At 40.5% G+C, this 21,464-nt stretch overlaps 4 protein-coding genes across 5 annotated transcripts; 1 reads left to right on the top strand and 3 right to left on the bottom strand.

The window, feature by feature from the left end:
• Positions 1-83: 83 nt before the first annotated feature.
• Positions 84-7,571, bottom strand: LOC110060040 (replication factor C subunit 2-like). 2 transcript variants are annotated; one of them, XM_020766786.2, is made up of 11 exons: positions 7,316-7,550; positions 7,106-7,175; positions 5,949-5,990; positions 5,406-5,512; positions 4,691-4,792; positions 4,290-4,390; positions 4,110-4,204; positions 3,636-3,698; positions 3,013-3,078; positions 2,475-2,669; positions 84-1,657 (listed from the first exon to the last, which is right to left on the bottom strand). In XM_020766786.2, exons 1-11 carry the CDS (start codon positions 7,489-7,491, stop codon positions 1,550-1,552), a joined length of 1,125 nt encoding a protein of 374 aa, XP_020622445.2. In that variant the 5' UTR covers positions 7,492-7,550; the 3' UTR covers positions 84-1,549. The 2 variants fall into 2 exon arrangements, with proteins under 2 accessions (XP_020622445.2, XP_089136140.1); XM_089280014.1 differs by lacking the exon at positions 84-1,657 and having other exon boundaries at positions 1,927-2,669; positions 7,316-7,571.
• Positions 7,572-8,950: 1,379 nt separating this feature from the next.
• Positions 8,951-10,563, top strand: LOC110060041 (uncharacterized). The gene has a single exon (XM_020766787.2). The coding sequence runs from the start codon at positions 9,247-9,249 to the stop codon at positions 10,330-10,332; it is 1,086 nt and encodes a 361-aa protein (XP_020622446.2). The 5' UTR covers positions 8,951-9,246; the 3' UTR covers positions 10,333-10,563.
• A 1,382-nt stretch (positions 10,564-11,945) lies between these two features.
• LOC110060042 (uncharacterized) lies at positions 11,946-13,306 on the bottom strand. Its single transcript, XM_020766788.2, has one exon. The coding sequence runs from the start codon at positions 13,304-13,306 to the stop codon at positions 12,269-12,271; it is 1,038 nt and encodes a 345-aa protein (XP_020622447.2). The 3' UTR covers positions 11,946-12,268.
• A 2,238-nt stretch (positions 13,307-15,544) lies between these two features.
• Positions 15,545-21,298, bottom strand: LOC149096788 (uncharacterized). Its single transcript, XM_089279795.1, has one exon. The coding sequence runs from the start codon at positions 20,999-21,001 to the stop codon at positions 15,545-15,547; it is 5,457 nt and encodes a 1,818-aa protein (XP_089135921.1). The 5' UTR covers positions 21,002-21,298.
• Positions 21,299-21,464: the final 166 nt, after the last annotated feature.

Here is a 21,464-nt window from a genome sequence, read left to right as displayed (position 1 = left end):
CATACGCATTCAAATCAAGCTTCCTTTCTCTTAACCTTTCAATATTGTTGTCAAGCAGGTTCGATAAATACAAAACAATGCAGTTAACCTTGGCACGCAGACAACTTTATTGTTTCAACTGTTCTCAGGAATTTTACTACGCTTACTGAATTGCTGGCTTTCCAAAAGCTTACGAAAATACATCAGACGTTGTCTCAGCAACCATAATTGAAAAAGGTATGTCACAACTACAAGTTTTTCCAAGTTTCAATACACTTCTCCCTTACACTGACCATCTTTCAAAATCTAACTACATTCCCACAGATTGCAAAACTACGAATCGCAAAGCTACGCCCGGGGATCCTCCTTTATAAAAGCTAAATAGGTTTCAGGCCCTTTTTATGACTATTTTGGTCTGATATACGGTGTTTTGCACTCGTAATATCCACCCCGCTCCCCGATTCTAAGATATGCGTGTAAACATGCCACGACTGCGAGTATCTGTTTGAAGATATGACAGATAAGGAAAAACACAGAAAACTTGGTTGTCACGCATTTGCACGAACTATCTAACTTCGCCACCTTAGGTCTTGATACAAACTTCGATGTTGAAGTGAACGTTCTGGCAATTGATTGTCCTGTTATCGTGTCAAAAAGACGTTTAAATAGTTGAACGTTAAGAGTATATATATAAAATGCGCGAAAGCCACTCGCTGAACATGTCAATTCACTCCCGATGATGGTAGTTTTACATTAAATACCAGAGGTGAAGATGGAGGTCTGAGTGATGAAGTGTGAAAGCATTGAATTCTTTCCTGGTTCGCAGAGAAACGTTCGAAGCAACATCGATCCCAGGGAGGCAAAGGAGAGAGAGCCTGGGATCGAGGTCGCGTCCTATGCTTTTACTAGTCGATGACGTAACACTTTCTGCCAGGATTTTACTCAGTACAGGAAGTTTAAACCGAGTATTTGTTTAGCTGTGGAGCTCACATCGCGAACCACATGCAATGCACCTTCTTTTTACCAGACTCTTTCGCCCACAATCGCGAGTCATGATGTTCTCGTCAAAACCAGTTTTACTTGATTTAACTCAACACCTTTTGAATTGAGTCGGTTTCACCCAAGTTAGATGTCGAAGAAAAATGAGGGTCGTCTAAAATGAAATAGCCACTTGTGACTTGCTGACAGACGTGTTTCAAATACTTTTTTTTTTGGAGCACTCAACAAGCGAAAACGGAAGCATTTACTTTCGTATTAGCATACTAGTTCGCAATTTACTATATATTGGGGAGAACGTGGGAAGAATAAACCTCAAAGTTCAATTCACTGTTACAAAACTCCTGATTGCACTTTACGTTACACCTTCGACTTTACATGAAGATTGCTCACTAGTGATAAGAACCATTGGTACACTTGTCATGAACCTTACAGTCGCACTTGGTAAAAAATCCAGCACATCTTGCTCGTTCATTACTGTTCTCGTTTCACGATCATTGTTTCTGGAGTTCACTTGAGTCAAATCATAGTCTCCTACTTGAGTTCATCGGTTAATCGCCACAAGCCTGGCTACTCAGCTGTCCTGTGACGTCACCTTACTGCACATCCGGGCTAACAAACCGGACAGCTGTAACAAGCTGTTTACACCTTCTACTATCCTCATGTGTGTATAGCCGATTTCCTGGAGACGAAAGAAAAACATTTTTTTACTTGCACTACCTTGTTGGACCTTGCACTAAACGAAGTAGACTAGATATGGAAAAGCCAACATCTAATACAGAATCAAGATATGAAAACATTATAAGGAAAAGATCAAACTTTGTTCTTAAAAATTAGGAGAGTTGGGAGCCTCCTTGAAATGATCTGGTAAACTGTTCCATTCATTCTAAATTCAGTTTAAATTGACTTGGCGTCCAATATCTATTGATGAGGTGTGATAAACATTTTTCTTTTTGACAGGCTGCATCCCGATTCAGCCATGATTAATAGGATTTTCCCTTTAATGGTATGGGAAAATTTGAATAAATTCAATATATTTTATACAAAGCGGACAGCCGTATTTTTTAACGTCTCTATCCAGTCTACTCCCCGTTTTAAGTTTATTTTATTTCTTTAAAATGATACTGTGTCAGAAAGACGCTAAGAAAGTGTTTTCGAGGAGCTTCGTCGTGGTTTGCGCATCTTGAAAAGCTTAGCCTAAATTTTTCAAGTTCGTCGTTTGTAATCCGCGTCAATCTTCTCCATCCTTAACCATCCTTGTTCCTTTATGGCTTACTGGCATCTCATTAGTGTTTTTCGATCTTTGAAAACCACTATTTGCAGGTTTCTTTCAATTTAAAGGTAATTTTGTAAGTGGCCATAACTTAGAAGACAGTGGGGGTAGACACTCGCTCCAGAGCTTTCGTTCGAACAACGTGGAAATTCACCAAAATATACGACTGTTTTGCAGTCTTCTTCCTACTCTTGTAGACCTCGGTAACTGCCCTGCAGTATCTTACCTTGATGAATTCCAGTTTAAGATACTCTGCAATCTGATAGTTCTTACACACGCGAAAGATGTTGGTGATGATGTCCTCTGGGGCATAACCCATGTACCACAAATGCGAAAGAACCTTGTAAGCTTCGTCTACGTCCCCTGTTGAGCAGGATTTGATCATCTCTCGAATCAGTAGAGGATGAGGCTCATCACAAACCTAAAGCACAGGGAGGTAATCACAAAAGCAATCAAACAAAACCAAACTGAGCTGTTTCATTATAAGTGTTATTACTAAAATCACTTCTAATACCTGGCTGATCAAACACAACGTCATAATCTGGATTCAGAACTCGAAATAAAACGAAATAAACAGCCAGTGCCAAGCTTTAAGCACTTTGCTTAAACCAGCAAAGTAGAGGCCTCAAATACATTCAGTAACTGAAATCACAATTATATCAGTTTGTCACTCAGAAGACTGTCACATGGCAAGCAAATATACCAAGTACTGATAAAAGTAAATTTGAGACTAACAAAAAAGCATTCATATATTAAAACAATACCTTAAATACATTTTCACTGTTCACAAAACCAAATCCATAAAATGTCGACTGAAGGTTATTAATGCCCTGAAAGAAATAATACAAAACAAAAAAAAAATAAAACCAGGCCTAGGAATAAGACGTTGTGGTTTCTTTTACAAGAAGAAATCTGCTGTCACATAATCAATAGAAAACTGTGTCGGTTGAGTTTCCAGAACTTGGTCTATATTTTAGATTCCCACATAAGGCACTTCAAGACTTGCAATTCTGAGCAAGGTACTATAAATGGAAATAGTCAAGGATACTATGAAACATGTAGACCACCTTGCAGCATGGAAATCATACAGGAAAAATGGGGTAAGATGCTTTAGATGAGAAGGTGCTGAAATGAGACAAGGGTGCAGCACTCTTGAGAGCCTCAACCCAACCCCTTCTTGTCCACACTACCCTTTTTGCGCTTGTGTTCATGGGAAAAACACTTGTCAGATCCAGCTACAAGTAGTCTATGAAGCCTACAAAAGCAAGTGGGGAGAGGTACCTAACAAAAAAGCAGACAGAGAGCATGACTTTATACGGTCTAACAATTGCCTAACCATAAATGTGGATGTAAATAGAGATGGATGTATTTTTCATTGACTTCTCACCTGTCTCATATCACCTTGAGCAGTGAAGACAATAGCCTCCAATCCATCATCAGTTTTGGCAACCTGAAAGCGAACATAGGTATGAATGTACAAAGCACCTGCAGAACAATCTGTTTCTACATGTATTTCACTTATTATGTTGCAAGAATTTTATTAAGACCAATCAGGATTACTGTGCTTCTGGCCAAAATCAGACCGAGGTTCAAAATACTGCTAACAAATACAAGTTTTTCTGTCCTCAATCATAGGTATGACAAAAATTAAAGAACCCTGCAATCTAACAATCAAAACACGCAGACATGAATGTATGAACGTACATGTACTGATGTGACCTTCTGTTTTTTGAGAGGAAGCAGTAAAAGAAACTTCAGAGGGCATTTCAATAGCTTGCATCATTTTGAAAAGCACAATCACTGTTTAGCACATGGACTCCCACTCCCCACAATCCCCCTATATAACAATACAAAATCTGACCTGTTCTTTTTCACAAACTTCTAACAATCTGTGTAAGACTTGAGCATCGGTTAATCTTGAGTATCGCAAAACAGCACATCTTGACTGTATAGCCTCTGAAGTAATAAAACTTTTAAATTAAAACTGCCATACTACACACAATTCCGTAACAGTAAATTAAGTGAAGTGTAGGTTACTTACCAATAATTTTGTCAGAAGTATTGCATGCCAGAGCAAACCGCGTAGTTTTGGAGTAGATTTCCATTGTTCTTCTAAGAGCCTGCTGTGCCCCATCTGTCATGCTGTAAAAGAGGAAAATGCAGTTGGCAATTACATGTATGCTGCCTTTTAAATCACAGAAAGTTAAGGTTAAAACTGTGTAATTCACTGCCAGTAATGCCTAATTTTCCGAATCCGATTGCACTTATTAAACCCAGTAGTGCTGTGCATGTCATTGTCTGTACATGTACAAGTATATGTTGTCAACTGAAAAGTACTGTGTTCAGCTCTTATAAGTTATTAACAATAATAATAATAATAATAATAATAATAATAATAATAATATTATTATTATTATTAAGGTACCACCTTCTTGAACATACCTGTCAGCTTCATCCAAAATTATAATTTTGTGTCTGCCTTTTGGTAAAGTTACTTTCTGCTGAGCAAACATCTTTATCTTGTTACGCACCACATCAATTCCTCTGCAACAATAATAAAGAATTACTTTGTGTATTGTTGCAAGAAATACAATGTTGTGTGAGGTTCATATTTAGAGGGAGGGAGAAATGGGTTAAAAAGTTACAAAGTATACTTCCACATGTGGCTTTCAACTTAATTTGTAAATTCAATAATGTTCTCCTTCCTGTCCAGCTAAGTCTATCAAGTTCATAATTTTCCTACTGCAGTAGTCTCTTGATCATGATGTGACCGGTGCCTTGAAGTAGACTGCAACAGGGTTGCCATACCATGGCAACTTCCTGGCTACTGAGCATAATGCTACCCCTGCCAGGCCAATCATACAATGGCTTAGTGTTTATTGCACTGTATTCTGGATAGAACAGTCTTGAGTCTTAAAAGTAATGGTAGTACATGCATGTTGTGTTCTTGGGTGAGACATTTTTTAATCTTATGTTGCCTCTCTCCACCCAGAAGTACGAATGGTTTACAGTGAGCAGTTAGGGAAGCCGGACCTCACATACTAACCTAGGGCAATAGGATCACTCTTAGATACTTCTGTGGCTAACCACTAGCGAGACAGGGGAGCAACTCTGATCCTCGCGACTGGAATAGGCTTTATACACCCAATGTACATACCTGTCATTTGATGCATTCAATTCAAGCACAGCATCTTTGAATGATGAACCCAGAAGAGCTCTGGCCAGACACAAGATACTTGTAGTCTTCCCTGTACCAGGAGGACCCTGGAAAAAATGCACATTGCTAGATACATTCTATTCATGTAAAAATATCAACCGTATCCTAATATTTTATCCCTCAAAGTTAGAGAAAATGGAACAGCAAATAAGAACAGTATACATGTTTCAGGCAAAAAAACCTACTTTTATTTATTAGTTTTTGGTGTTGAAGCTCTTGAATTATCTTTGTAGGCTGCATAGTAAATGGACTGCAAATACCTGATCAGGATTAGTGCATGCAGACAAGTTAGCAGGGAGAGTCCCTTGTTTTTCAAACAAATTTAAACCCTTTTCATTTTTCTACAAGAGAAAGTAATAGTTCCCTAGTTCTGATTAAGGTTGCAAAAAAGTACATGAGATTGTACTTTTACCTACAACCAACTACAAAATTCAGTTTAGAAAAGCTTAAAGTAATATTGTTAAATATCAAGGTTTTACTTACAGCAATTATGATGTTTGGAACATTTCCCTGCTCTGCAAAAACCTGAACAAAAAAATTATTTTGAAAGGTTAAGAATATGGAAGTAAATGACCTGCTCCTCTTTTAAGGACAGTACCTACTAAATACAAAGGTTTTTGCACCAGGTTAGGACCATACGGAAAAAGTAGATCTTTGCAAGGGCTATTAGAATCCACAAAGAAAAACTGGGGTAACCACGCATTTTTTCGAGATAATTAGCCTTGAATCTCAACAAAAATGCTGACATCAGCATTTTTCTGAAAAAGAAGAAAAGGATATTTCTTTACAAATTTCCTTAGAATTCACCTTTACATTCAGAAAAGCAAACGCATTTAAAAAGATCTTTAAACTACATGGCAAATGGTAAGATAAAAACCATTTTGGTATGTTTTTTAATAACAAAATCATTGCAACAGCGCTTTTAGCGTCTTTGACAGCCTTCCTCTGGATCAGCTAAAATACAGTCTAAATACCTTTTTCTGACAACCAGAAACTAATCATCAGGCTTGCTAATTCCATTTCATAACATAAAATGTAGGGGTAACCACACGTTTTTTTTAAGTTATTCATCTTTTTTGAAAACTTTTACGGTGCCTGTTACATTTTTTCCTGTCACCTCCCCAGTAAGGAAGACATTTGCGTATCTCGCATTAGTTTTGCGTGTGCACTACGCCATCTCTAGGTACATGTTTACAGTTGGATTTCAGTACAATTTTCAACAGATACCAGCTAGGTTTTCAACTGAAAGACGTAAACAGTTGGTGGTTAGCAATGTGTTGCTATTCTGGTGTTCCTGACTTAAGTACAGGTTCATTAAACTTGATTTGGTCACAGTAGGAAAGTTTTGCTTTCATTTTAGTTGTGTACGTGATAGTGTAGTTGATTGTGTCAATGTCAACCCCAGCGCGCACGTGGCACTTAAACCATGGCTTGCATGATGCGCAGAAGATGTGCGCACTAACAAAAGTAGGCACCGTCCTTAACAGAACTTTGCGCAGTTCTTACTCTATTCTTGTTACTGCAGCCATAGTTTGGTAACTTCTTGCTGACAGCACTGTCTAGTTTTGTTAAGATAATTTTATTTTGATATCTTAGACGACATAAACCTATTTTCTTCAAATTACAATAAGCTTAAGTACCTCTAAACGACTGACAGTTTCCTCATTTCCAACTATTTCATGAAGTTTTGTTGGTCTGTATTTCTCTACCCTGATCAGAAATAACATCATAAACATTAGCTTATCAACTGTGTAGGAGGCCAAGGTGCATGCAATATGACAGAGAGCCAAAGATTTTACTGTCCGGCATGACCTTCACACCAGCGAACGTAAATCGTCCATTTTACTTACCATGGAAGTTCAAAGCCTTTAGAGTGTTTTACCGAACTAGAACTTGCCCCAGATGATCCTTTAGTTGGTACTTTTTCCTTCTGTGGTAAATCTACTTCCATTGCTTCGTCTTTGGAGGTTTTTAAGCTTGCAGGGGCTGTCGAGTTCGAAACCTCCACTTCCATCTCATCCGCCATTTTGTTTGTGTCACGTGAAAATAATTTGGCGCCAAAAGTTGAACTCAGTCCCAAGTTTCCCGCGGATAAACGCAATAAAAAACATACATCGACAACCATCCAGTGGAAAAAGCTAAGAAATTGTGATGTTATAGATGATAACTAAATAAGACACTTCCTCAAGTTTTAGGCCTGTGCGTTTCCCCAAGCTTCAGATATTTGTCGACATGTTTCGCGGAAATTTATAGAGCCCAGTATGAAAGCGACTAAAACGCCATGTATGGCAATATGGCGGCCGGAAAATAGTGTAAACATCTGGAGCTAATTACTTTGGCTATCTAGGCGACTTATTATCAGTACTGAACAAACAGCTATTTCCATAAGCTCTCTTATTAATGCTCTGACTTCTAAAAAGGCTCAAAATAGTGAGATAGGTATATATTTTTAAACCCTCTGTAACCCTGAAATTCAAAATGCTCTGGTTTCCAAACGAAGGCAAGCGTGCTTTTGAACTGTAAAATTGTAGACAGATGTAAGGTCATATAAATATACTGCCTCTTATGCCTGATGAGGATAAAAGCTTTGGTGGCTCTTTTAGAAAGTGATGACGGCACGTGAAAAATTTTTTCATTGAATTTTTGCACAATTTTCTACTTATACAGGCAAAAACTAACGATAGATAAATCCGACGTTTCGGCGACATCTTGGCGCCATTGTCAAGGGAAACTAATTAAATATGCGATTTCAAGAGTAACTAAGAGTTCAGAGTTTCTAATTTGCATAAGTTAGACAAAGACTTTAGCGCGAACTGAGTCTGATAGTACATTTAAACACGGTCGTAATTGTTTAATGAGTAACATCTCATTAATGAGACAATCAAACTTGTTGTGAAAAATGCCACAACAAGTTTGATTGTCTCATTAATGAGATGTTACTCATTAAACAATTACGACCGTGTTTAAATGTACAATCAGACTCAGTTCGCGCTAAAGTCTTTGTCTAACTTATGCAAATTAGAAACTCTGAACTCTTAGTTACTCTTGAAATCGCATATTTAATTAGTTTCCCTTGACAATGGCGCCAAGATGTCGCCGAAACGTTGGATTTATCTATCGTTAGTTTTTGCCTGTATATGTTTATCTAAATCATTGTTGATTAGAATTTTCTACTTGTATCTTAAATTTTAAACTTATATCTTCTTAGTTACTTGTTGAAGGTATTTTCTCAATTTAGTTCTTTTTATTTTTACTTTCTGTTTTATACCTGCAAACTAGCTGGTGAGTTTTCTCACAAAAGCTAAGTGTATATACATAATAAACTTGACTTACTTACCTACTTTCGAATGTTTCACCGTGATGCGCACATGGCAAATTTTAAAAATCTGACCATCGTCACGGATGGCTAGGGCTGATGCTCTTTTGTTTGGAAAGAAAATATGAAGTTTACATGAGAGGTAGTCATACCAACAAAGGTCGACAACAATGCAAAGAAGATTATTAAAATATTCTGTACAAATTAGCACTCCTTCTGAACACAAAGGCGACACAATAGATTCTTTCAAACTCTAATGACCCTTTGAGATGCGAAAGGCCATGTTCGCAGTTCATTTGCGGCTTAAAAGACTTACGAAGTGATTGTTTTGAAAAGGAATGCTTAATCCGTAGCTTAGCAGAACGTCAACTGAAAATAGCAAGGACTTACGCTGAGTATTCGCAAAATTTCGTCGAGATAAAAGAGAAGGGCGATTTGAGACGAACTGGAAGCAAATAGCGCGCGATGCTACATAAAGTCGACATATCTGTCACGGCAACAAGCTCGTTTAGCCCAAGAAGAGCAGAGAAACTCGAAGAGAAACGTGTAACCCAGCTGGAACATTTAAACCAAGCTAAACAGCAAGCGTCTGGGAATGAAATATCGACAACAGAACAGAAACTTGCAAACGATGAAACACGTCAGCTAAAATTGCCGGTTCTCCCAGTTGAACGAGTCAAGAACGAAGAAAACGATGATCTGCAATTTCTTTCGCGTGGAATGCAATGTTCTGATTTTTCGCTACAACAACGTACGGCAGAATGGATTGATAAATCAACTAAGAAATCACAATCTTCTTGTTCCCAGCGTCTCGAACCAGCTTCAAGTACTCCGGGATTTACGCAAGGACGAGTCCTTTTTGTCCTAGATCAGAATCAGGTAAACAATAGAGGAAGCGAATTGGAACACGCGGGGGACATTTCGAAAGACCGAAGTCAGAGTATTTCGCCGATAGCTGGTTCAATTCTAGAAGGACAGCGAGTGAATTTAAGAGAGAAAATGGAACTAAACAAACAGCGAAAACAGGTTCGTTGTCGCATGCCAAGGAAAGCAAACAAGCTATGTAATCAAAGTGAATCAACAGCGGAAACCTTTGACACTGAAAATAACTTAATGAAAACACGAAGGACGAGTTCAAGCACGGTTTCTTTAAAGACTAGGAAACAGGATGCACGACCGGTATTTCACCTGCCAAAGGCTGATAAATACGATATCACACCTAAAAACATTCTAAACACCAAAGTTTGTTCGGTTTTCAAAGTGGACGATCTAAAATCATCTTCATTATTCTATTCAGGTTGTAAAAATACATGGATTCCCAGCCGGGATAGTTACGTTATCAAGAACTCTGTGTTTAAAGCTATCGCTCAACCAACAGTGTTTCTGAGGCAACCATCTCCTGTTGCTGGAGTAAAAATGACTTTAAAGGAGCACGAAGACTCGCTGGTGGCAGCGATTCAAGCTGTTGAGGAAACGAACGTAACCTCTCCAACTGTTGACGGAGGTCGGCAGGTAAAGAAATTTGTTATAAGGTTGCCGCCGATTTGCTGAATAATAATAACAACAACAGCAACATTTATTTATATACAATACGGACAATCAGAAGCTGCTTATAGGGTCGTGTTTCTAACTGAGGCAAACTTATTAAAAACTTTTAAAACATCTTGAAACATAATTTTGCTAGGTCAAAGAATTGTAATATCCTCTGACCTGTCTGTCAAGGTAGAATTTATATACGGTTGACCGTAGTCCGAAAATAAAGTGAGATTTAGTAACATTAAACCCTTGGCGCCAGAAAGTTCCTTATTTCGATTACTTCAGCTGATGTTGACCAAGCCTGTGAACAGGCTTACGTTCGGAGTCTCAATACCGCCGGAGCTGCGAACGGCCATACTGTGAAGAATAGCATACCACTCGTTAAACTGGAACTGCTGCACTCGCTACACTTGTCGGCGTGTTCGACTCGCGCGCGGCTTATTGCCGGTTAATTGTCACTCGCGCGTCAGTTCCCAAACGTGGTGGTCGCTCGCAGAATTACTCTCGGCCCAACTTGTTCCAGGACGAAATCTCGCTCCCAGCTCCTTCGCTCTGAGGAGGAACGCTTGAAACAGGACCTTTTATCCCATAGGACCGGTCGTACGTTGACTAATACGAGTGAAAGCTCAGGAAACGAAAGTATTGTCAGTATCCAGCCGGGGCCATTCTGAGGCTACCTCTCTCAGATTTCGCGTACAAATTCTTATTGGTTGATTAATAGTTTTAAACTGGATAAATTACCTCTTGGAGAAGTTTGGAGTTAGCCCTCATTCGGGAGAAAAGATAGAGGGCTAAACGTATCTACAACGGCAAAATTTTAGCAAGTGTTTCACATAACTGCCGATGCAGTGCAACAGTTTCTACAAACTTGCCCATGTCGTTCTTAATTCGTCCGGTCCTTTGGGTGGTCTGATTTAGAGATTAGATGAAGTGATAATATCAATGGTGTCGAACGAGTATTAGGTCCTCGACTGGGGGAGATCTACACTCTCGCACGTAAAAGTCACGGGGTGATTTTAGGGTGTACAACTCGATACTAATAGAGTACTTATATCAGTTGATGACCACCATAAGAGTTATTCCAGTACTTTAAGGTGAGAAAACGAATTCCCACAGGTATCACACCAACAAAATGAAATTCTGGTACACTGTTTTGGTGGGGGAAGGGGGGTGGTTTTCTTTCAACATTTCTCACGAGCCTCCCCGTCACTTTTGTTTCATCTTTTTAGATGCACCTGGCTCGTCCCCTCCCTGGAGCATTTTCTACCACTAGTTCTTCAAACAATGAAAGCAGTTTCCAATTTTATTTATTCACTTTTGTCAAACACCTGGTGGCAAAGCATTTTTAAAAAATTGTTCAGACTCGGCCGACTCGACTTTCTCCAACAATTTGCCCTTGGACAAGCAACGGGTAAATTTTGATAACACTGAGAGCTACTGAAATCGAGTTATATTCGGGGAGGACGAAGATTTCAACAGCCGCCGGTACGAATGATTAATTATTCGGACAAAAGGTGGACAGAATTCAACAATAACCTGGCGCTAATAGAGAGCTAGCTAGAGCTAGGGCCATTGTTGTAATTTATCCAGACAGAAGGAAACTGGCAGAAATGAGGACAAGTCAAATATGCCTCAGTTAACTGATCTTTTTATTTCTTCCGTCTGAAAATGAAACATTTCCAAAATGTTGTCCTTTTTGTTGTTTGTCCGTTTCTTCTTTCATTTTACGTTTCAAACAATGATAAAGATGGTAGAACGTTATCTACTCTCTAGCAGGGTCCTTTATTAGCTAAAATAACTATCAGTAGCCTAATTTTCCAAGCCGGGACACATGATGATAATCTATTTTGAAATATGTATATTCTGATTCGACTACTAAGAAATCAATCAATCTCTAAGTAACCTTGTCAGAAAGATTTTGTCAAAAAACACTTCGGCGTACAATGCAAACTCAACAGATTGGCGGTAACCTTATCACAAGTTTCTTTTCTTGACGGGTCAATTCAGCGTCAACACACGGGGAATCTACGTTTGATACGTTTGTTTTTTCGACAGTTTGAATCGCTGCCGCTAACGACTCTTCAGCTAAGCTAGATGGCTGCTTTAGAAATACAGCGGGTTTTTCCATCAGAGCTTTGAAAAACGCTGAATTTTTCATAAAATTCCTGTCACGGTTCGGAACCCAACTGTCCTTATAGCCTGAATAGATTAGGGATGATTTAAAATCGTTTACTTGGAACACTGAGCATACTTTAACGTCTATAATGTTTTTAGGTATGATTTCGTATTTATCAACCTTCGGAAGGTGCAATACCGGTCGCGTATCCTGTTTCTTGGGTTTTGAAGATATTAGTTTTGGAAGACTATTTCGGCGTGCTTCACTAGAGTTGTTTAATGATTCAGTCTGATATGAGAGTTTGTTTCCTGTCTCCGTGGGTTGGCGACGAAGTTGTTTTTTCTGAGCTTTTAATTCGTCTTTTTCTCTTAAATTCACGCGTTGGCCCTCAAGGACTGTCAACGAAGAAAGAGGCGAAACATCTGGGTCCTTGTCTTCCAAGTTGTTGGCCTCGTCATCGCGGTTGGTTTCTCCATTCTGATCACAAACCACTCGTTCCTGGGTTGCAATTGTTTCTCGACTATTTGCGTCGAAACGTTCCATGCTTCTAGATGACGTATTGTTTGATTTATTCCCGTCTGGCATCAACCCACGAACTTGAAGGGGAAAATCGAAACACCGCACTCGTAATAGAACTTCCAGATCGCTATTTTCTTCGCTGGTAAGGCTTGCGCATCTTGTGACTACCGGCAATTTATCGCCATTAACCTCATCGATACCTGATTTTTCATTCGCAGCCACTTCATGAAGATTTAATGTTAGCTGCGCTACACTATTCTCTCGCTCCATTTCTGTCCTTCTTTGTTCGCTAAACGGACTTATTCCAGTAACAGATATTCCCAGTTCATGATCACTGCTCACTACTCGCGGCATTGCAGTCTTCTCTCAGTCGCAGCCGTTCGAATAAACAGTCCTCTTTGGAAACGTTTAAAAAACTTGTCCCATTTTATACCGCCGATGGAATTTTTCATCTCAGACGGATAGTTACAAATTCTGTCATTAAATGACAGACTGAGGTATATTAAATTGTCTCTAACGCTTGATTCGTCTGGAAATTCGTTTAAACATATGTTAACAACGGATTATTCGTCTAAAACGGAAATCTTGATCTCTGGAGTTTGCATTGTTTTGAAGCTGTCTAGGGTGATTAGTGTTATCACTTCTTTTTAAACGCAACTGTGAAAAATAGATCTGAATGAATTAATATGAACGTGACTTGGCAGCTGGCTATTTCCACTTGCGATTTTTTTTTACATGAATCACGACCTTGAAAATAAACTAGACATTCACTAAATAGTGAAATAGTATTACATATAAACCAAAATTTTGTAGTAATGCTAAACTGGAGACAGAATTTTCTTGCTCAGGTAACTTGGATTAAACCTCGCCAGAAATGATTTAATTTTAATTTTTCTAGTATCTGCAACCAGACCTATCCAAATCAGTTTCTACTCCACCTCGGTTTTGCTCTTCTCTGCTTTCCGGCGATTAAAGAGAGAGTTGATTTATCAACGGGTTAGTCTGAATGTAATAGTAAAGCTCTAAAACGCACGCGTGGCAAATCAGTAAACACTTTAAATCAAGGAAGTGACAAACCTCACATAATTGTTCGCTCGGCACAAGTCTGATTTCGCACAGCAGCATACCAATCTCCGAAAAAAAAAAAAAAAAAAGGATTTTGGGCTTAAGTCTTAGCGCGTGGCTGGGCACGTGGCCGGCAATTAGTTACACGCGACACATACAAAATGCCCAGAAAAGATTCACTCGAAAGATCGCTCGTGAAGAACATTTTATTCTCCATTTCATCTACTGAGAAAAAATACATTTAGGGCCGGCAATATATTTCTAATATTAAGCCAAGTATTAAATGTTCCTGAATGACGAGGTCGGCATCGCTTCAGTCTTTGCTATGTGTTCAGGAGGGTCGATTCGGAATTTTTTGCGGGACGTACAAAGCAACTTAGGCATTCATTTATAACGCAAATTAACTAGTAAAAAAAATAAATAACAACCTTATCTCAACTTATTCAGTTTTGTCATTCGTTTCTATTCCTGTCTGCCTCTTAAATTCTCACAAATTCCAAATAAAAAATGCATGAAACATTATCATTTTGGGTTCAATGATCTCCGCTAACATAACAAAGCTAAATCCCTCTGATCCTTAGTAAACTGCTTGCACGTGTGTCTATCAATGTAGAATGTTGATCCCGAATGATTTACAGAATTTCTGACCATTGACCTCAGCTTCCACGCACGGTCTGGATAACAAAGAATAAAAAGCAGTACACGCAAAAATTACTCGTCCAAAAAAATGTCGTAAATTTTTGATTTTCACTACCATAATCAGCAGCCATCTTTCCCAGCGTACAGCATCCTTGTTTGCCTTTGGCACATAACTGATGTCTTTACTAGTGTTCCTACAAGTTAGAGGGTAATATTTTGAGGGGGATATATTAGGCTGCTGGAAGTATGAGGCGAGACGCTCTAGACTACAAGGGATTGGGACGAGACTGAGGTTCGACACTCTCGGGGTCACTCGCGGGAAGGTTTTTCCTCGTCGCGGCTCAAACCCTTCTCGTCCATACCTCCCATTTCCGTTTGTGTTCCCTGGTAAACACTCGACTGACCCCAAGAGAAAAGATCGGCTGCCAGCAGTCTGAGAATTTCCTTCATATACCGTGAAATAGCCTCATTACTTTACGCCAAAATGGAAGTTCTAAGCTTCGGCTACACGGTCTATTCTTTGGGTCTAGCTGTGCGAGGCAAGATTTAGCTGATGTATGTAAATCCAGGATCGACGCATTTTCATTGTGCCTGTAGAAAACGTATTCAAACGACACTTTCGTAGATAAAGACTCTATTCAAAGACAAAAAAACTCCAGAATACAATTCAAGAACAACGACTTCGCATTAGTTTTGCATTCGTTCCCTTTCAGTTCAGTGTTCGAGGGGGATCAAATCGTGTAAGTCACGTGACAAGCTCGGTCCCAGTTTTCAACACACTCCCCCGCGTTGATTGACGTCATCAATCAAAGTTCAAAGTTCATTTAAAGTTGAAACAATCTTACGAGCATAAACTCTATATAACAGAATGAACTCAATACATCTATCTTAGTCAGAATTCACGACGACAACTGGGACATCCTCGTCCCTCACTACTGTAACAGGAACATTTGCCACTCGGGGCACAGGGTTGGCAGTTCCATTATCCAACCTCACTTCCAGGGGATAGAGCCTCTGCAATGGGCGTCTCCATTCCGCGGTTGGCGAATTACCAGACTTGACTCTCACCACTGCACTTCGAACATGACCATCTCGACCAGGAAGTAATCGTTCGATCTTCCCAAGCCGCCACTGCTGTCTCGGGGTTTTGTTCTCATGTAGACACACAATATCTCCCACTTGCACTTTACGGACAGAATTTGCTCTCTTTGAGTAACGATGGTACTCTCTAAGTTGTGTGAGATACTCAGACTTCCATCGGTTCCAAAAATGATCCAGTGTTCGCTGTAAGAATTTGGCTCTTCTTGTAAGTGTTCCTTCAGTTTGATCAACTTCGTTCGATGAGTTCTTTGATGGTACTGACAAAATTCTGCGGCCCACAATCAGGTGTGAAGGTGTTAATGGTTCCTCCATTTCATCGAAGACATATGTCAAGGGTCGTGAATTCAAGGCTGCTTCCACTTCTACAAGGACAGTAGACAGCTCGTCATAGTTTAACCGGGCATTTCGTATGACCTTCTTCAAACTCAACTTGACTGATTTTACTAGACGTTCAAAGAAACCACCCCACCAAGGGGCCGCTTCGACATTGAACCTCCACTGTGTACCGTCGCACTGACAATATGCCTGCACTCTTGAATCCTTAAATGTTTTCCCATTGTCACTGACAATCAAGACAGGAATTCCTCGTCTCCCTTTAAAGCGAGTAAGGGCTCTGATAAAACTTTCCGCACTCAGATTTGGGACAAGTTCCAGATGAACAGCTCGGGTTGCAGCGCACGTGAACAAAGCTATATAGACCTTGTTCAAATCTCCATTCTTTGAGAATACATCCTTGACATACATGGGCCCAGCGAAGTCCACTCCTACTCGACTAAAAGCAAAGTCATCGCTCAATCGAAATTCAGGAAGAGGTGGGGGAGGAGGAACTGCATAGCTTCTGCCCTCTAACTTCTTACAAACAGAACATTTTCCTATCGCAGTTTTCACAGTCTGCCTTCCTTTTGTTACCCAGAATCTTGACCTTAGCTCTGTGAGAGTGTCCCTCACACCATTGTGAAGAACCTTGAGATGACAATCATTTATCACTAGGTAAGTTAGTCGTGAACATCTTGGAAGGAATATTGGAAAACGAGCATCATACGGAATCGGGGCATTTTTAAGACGACCACCACACCTCAGAATTCCCTTGTCATCTGTAAACAGTGATAATGAGATCTTGACCTGGTCAAAGTTCTTGTTGTTGTATACAGATTTCTGAACCTCCTTGATCCAAAGCTCTCTTGCACAATCCACCTCTTCATGCCTTATTACTCCATCCACTAACCTCTTCTTCATTTTACTTTGCTTGAGATTAGAAACAAATCGCACAACATATGCAGTGACTCGCACAAGTCTTTGAAGACTACTGAACCTTTCCAAGGGAATGATGCAATCAAGATTTAGTGGCTTTTCTGACGTCACCTCTCCAGAGGCAATGTTTGCAAGAACTGTACCATCATGCTGCTTTGTGTGGCTGTTACAGCTTCCCTTCTTCAGTTCTAGGCAAGGATCTGAATCGTCACTTGTGACTTCAGCAGAGTTCATTGCAAGACTTGGCCACCACTGCTTTTCCTTTCTAAGGAACTCAGGACCACTCCACCACAATTGGTTGGTGATCAGTTTCGAGGTCATCGTACCACGTGAGCAGATGTCAGCTGGATTGGATTCTGTGGGGCAATAATTCCACTGAGTTGGCTTTGTAAGTCGACGGATCTCAACCACTCTGTTTTGAATGAATTGCTTGAATTCTCTGTTTACACCCCAAATCCACCACAGAACAATTTGCGAATCTGACCAGAAGAACACAGCATCAACTTCCAATGCTCCGTCAAATGCTGTCAACACAGTATTGACCAGTCGGGCCAGAACAAGAGCACCTAGTAACTCCAGTCGAGGTATGGTTTCTCCATTTATCGGAGCAACTCTGGTTTTTGACGATAAAAGCTGGGTGAAGACAGTTCCAGTAGTTGTTTCAAGGCGTAAATACACAACTGCTCCATAGGCTTTCTCACTTGCATCCGCAAAACCATGGAGTTGAATGCTTTGTAAATCTCCTGATGACAAGCCAAGGTGGTAGTGTCTCCTCACTTCCACCACCCCCACCTTCTTAGCATCTTGAACAAGCTTTAACCACTGTTCATGGATGAATGAATCCACGGGGTCATCCCAACCCACTCTTGTCTTGCAAATAGATTGAAAGATGATCTTCAGTAGAATGATGACTGGACTAATTAGTCCCAGGGGATCATACAACTTGCTTGTTGTACCAAGAATTGCTCTCTTCGTAACTGGACAAGTATTGCTAGTTTCTAGTGGAGAGGCCAGATCCAAGAGTAACAAATCATTTCGTCTGTCCCATCCAACTCCCAGTACTTTCAGTTTTGCTGTGCTGGGGTTCTTTGACGTCTCAAACAGGGAACTCGAGAAGGTTTGATCTTCCTCTTGAACAGGGTGCTCCTTGACAGACTTGCTTGTAACTTGAGAAGACTGGCTTTCAGATTGTTCAATTCTTTCCTGAAGGGCTTCAGAGTTGGAGACCCATTTTCTCATATTGAAGCCTCCGCTCTTGAAGGATGACTTCAGATTCTCATACATCTCGAAAACAGAATTGTCAGAATCATCTCCACCAACAAAGTCATCCACATACAGACTTTTCAGAACTCTCTCAGCAAATTCTTTGGGGATGTCAGCAGAAGTCAAGTGATGACGAATTGTTGCATTCAATAGGAACGGACTTGCGGAGACGCCAAATGCAACTCTTGCAAATCGATAAACTTGTAGGTTCGGGTGGCTGCTTGTGACATCATCAACCCACAGGAAACGAAGATAGTCACGATCTTTGGGGTGAACTGAAACATTTAGAAAAGCTTTCTCAATGTCTCCTATGAGGGCTGTCTTGTGAGCCCGGAACCTCAGGAGAATGTCATAGATGAGGGGAGATAGTGGTGGACCAGCATACAAACAGTCATTGAGACTTGATGTGTTCTTTCCTGATCGTGCACTGGCATCATAAACAATACGAAGTTTTGTGGTGTCCTTGTCCACGCGAATCACTTCATGATGAGGAATGTAATGTACTTTTCCCACACCATTGTTGACACCTTGATCCACAGGTTCCACAATTCCTTGTTGTTGCTGATCTTGGATGACATCATCATAGTGCTTTAACATCTCGGGCTTTAATTTCAGACGTTTCAGTAGTGAGACCAACCTTGATTTGCACAAAGCAAAATTATCTGGAAGCAGCTCATGGTCCTCTTTGAAAGGTAGCTGTACTTGATATCTTCCTTCAGTGAATTCAACTTCGCTAACAAATTTGTCATACAGAGACGAACCTTTATCTCGAATGCCAAGTGACTCATAGTCCCAGAATTTTCCAAGTTCAGAGGCAAGTTCATCTTGACCGACGACACTTGCTTCCACTTTCAGTACATGTGTCGCAGTAAGATTCACAGTGTTACCATTGTCACGGTTAGACACAATCATAGTGGGTCCGGAGAGGACATATCCTAGCTTTGTAGCAAGAGCAACAGGTTCCCACGGTGCACCTCTCACAATAGTACCTTCGACCAATGACCAATAATAATCAGCACCAATGAGAATGCGGATGGGCAAATCTCTGCCGCCACACCTGTCGGCTAAACTGAGGTCATGCAGATGTTCGTAGCTAGACTGAGCAAGCTCTGTGGGTTGTTGGGTCAGAGGGCCACATATGACTGGCACCACATAGGCTTGAATGTACACAATGGCATCGCATCTGGTTTTGATACCCACTTGAACAATTTCACATGTTCGTAGCCTGGCGTCAGACTCACCAAAGGTTTTGATTAGAAGTGACTCTCTACCAATTACTGATAACCCCAGTTTGTCTTTAAGGTCCTTAGTCATGTATGATCGCTGACTGCATGAGTCAAAAACCAGACGAACACTTAGTGGAAAACTGTCATTATCCGGACGCACAACTTCAGCGGTTGCGGTTTGCAACAACACCGACCCTCTAGACTGATCCACATACATACTAGTAGAGACACTGGCCACATGTTCTCGATCTTGCCCACCCAGGGTTGGATCAGGGTTACCACAAATTGCTACATGATGGGCACCTTGGCATTTAAGACACTTCATAGGTGCTTGACAGTTACGTGCCAAATGTCCTTGCTTGAGACAGAGAAAACACTTGCCCTTCCTTTTAAGAACTTCCCTTCTAGATTCAATACTTGTGACAACATTACATTTAGAGCTCTGATGATTTTGATTACAGAATGAGCACCAAACACGAGGAGACTGTTTATTCTCAGAACTGTCAGTGTACAAAGCTGATGTAGAAAATGGCGACTCACCTCTCTGATGTGAAGGCCTGGAATCCTTGTTATTGACAAGACATTGTTCTCTCAGTTGCAGTTCCTTGTGAAATTCACCCAAAATATCTTTCAGATTCCATGTCTCCGATTCCAAATTTCGTGTGATAGCGATCCGAAATTCCTCCGGTAATTTCTGCATAACGATTGGTGTCAAGAAGCAACCATACATTTCAGATGAGATTTCCATACTTTCCAATCCACGAACATGAGATTCCACTGTGTCGTACAAGCTTCGGAGTTTCTTTACTTCGCTTATCGATTCCACCTTGGGGAGTTTAGTGAGCACTTCCATGTGGCTGGAGATCACTATCTGTCGATTTCCGAATCTTTGTTTAAGCAGTCCAACTGCCTTTTCGTAGTTTGCACTCGTCAGGGCCAGACCAGCGATCGTACTACGCGCGGTGCCAGTAAGAAGTGACTGCAAATAATTGAATTTATCCACTGAAGACAAATTTGGGTTCTTATGAACCGCAGACTCGAAAGATTCCCAAAAGGGATACCAGTGTATGGGATTTCCGTGAAACTTCTTAAGCTCGAGCTTCGGCAACTTTGCCTTCGAAACGTGATCTTGAGAAGTTCCCGCGCTTTCGGAAGGAGGAAGTTGCGCCACAGAAGGGAATTCCTGACTCTTACCCTGCATTTCTTGAGCTTCCAAAACAGATTCTAACTCAACAATACACTCCTGAATGGAACTCATTATCTCACAGCTCTCAGAGACTTCGGTATCGATGGTTTTTACGTCGTCCACCAGCTCCACAATTTCGCGGTCGAGCGATTGAAGCTCCGACATTTTTGTTTCAAGGGCAGTTCGAAGAAATTTCAGCCTTTTCACTTCGATGGAATTGCCTTCAGAGATTAGCCCTTTGGCTTGTTCGATAGTTTTCTGGACGAACTTTCGGTGACCATCGCGAAATTTTTTCAAATTCCTCAATTTCGGCGGCATAATTAGTCGCCCACGTGCTTTCAGCTAGTGCAGCCTTGACTTCACAACAGCTTCCTTTGAGACGTTCTTCACAACGCTAGAATCCCAGTTTCAATTCCCGGGTCTCGGCACCAAATGTAGAAAACGTATTCAAACGACACTTTCGTAGATAAAGACTCTATTCAAAGACAAAAAAACTCCAGAATACAATTCAAGAACAACGACTTCGCATTAGTTTTGCATTCGTTCCCTTTCAGTTCAGTGTTCGAGGGGGATCAAATCGTGTAAGTCACGTGACAAGCTCGGTCCCAGTTTTCAACAGTGCCATTTCCATACTGATCACGTGCGTGTTTGTGGTTTGACTCGACGTTATCTTTGATAAGCACTCCTAATCCTAGATTAGCGGGTTTCCATGAAACAACCAGGACTGGTGACATTTATCTTCCTCAGTGGAAGATTATCCCGTCCTGTATTTTAACATGGG

This window comes from Orbicella faveolata, unplaced genomic scaffold (assembly GCF_042242905.1).
Source record: "Orbicella faveolata isolate gen_17 unplaced genomic scaffold, um_ofav_v1 contig_47, whole genome shotgun sequence".
Lineage (NCBI taxonomy): Eukaryota > Metazoa > Cnidaria > Anthozoa > Scleractinia > Merulinidae > Orbicella > Orbicella faveolata.
This window is presented reverse-complemented; position numbering and strand designations above follow the sequence as displayed.

What these genes read in the sequence shown, in the direction of transcription:
- LOC110060040 (XM_089280014.1), bottom strand. Translation starts at nt 7,491, where the DNA reads ATGGCGGATGAGATGGAAGTGGAGGTTTCGAACTCGACAGCCCCTGCA. An exon ending in TTCCAAACATCATAATTGCT is followed by an intron (nt 5,513 to 5,948) that starts GTAAGTAAAACC and finishes CATTTTTTCCAG; the next exon opens with GGTCCTCCTGGTACAGGGAA. An exon ending in TACTTCTGACAAAATTATTG is followed by an intron (nt 4,205 to 4,289) that starts GTAAGTAACCTA and finishes TTATTACTTCAG; the next exon opens with AGGCTATACAGTCAAGATGT.
- LOC110060041 (XM_020766787.2), top strand. Translation starts at nt 9,247, where the DNA reads ATGCTACATAAAGTCGACATATCTGTCACGGCAACAAGCTCGTTTAGC.
- LOC110060042 (XM_020766788.2), bottom strand. Translation starts at nt 13,306, where the DNA reads ATGCCGCGAGTAGTGAGCAGTGATCATGAACTGGGAATATCTGTTACT.
- LOC149096788 (XM_089279795.1), bottom strand. Translation starts at nt 21,001, where the DNA reads ATGCCGCCGAAATTGAGGAATTTGAAAAAATTTCGCGATGGTCACCGA.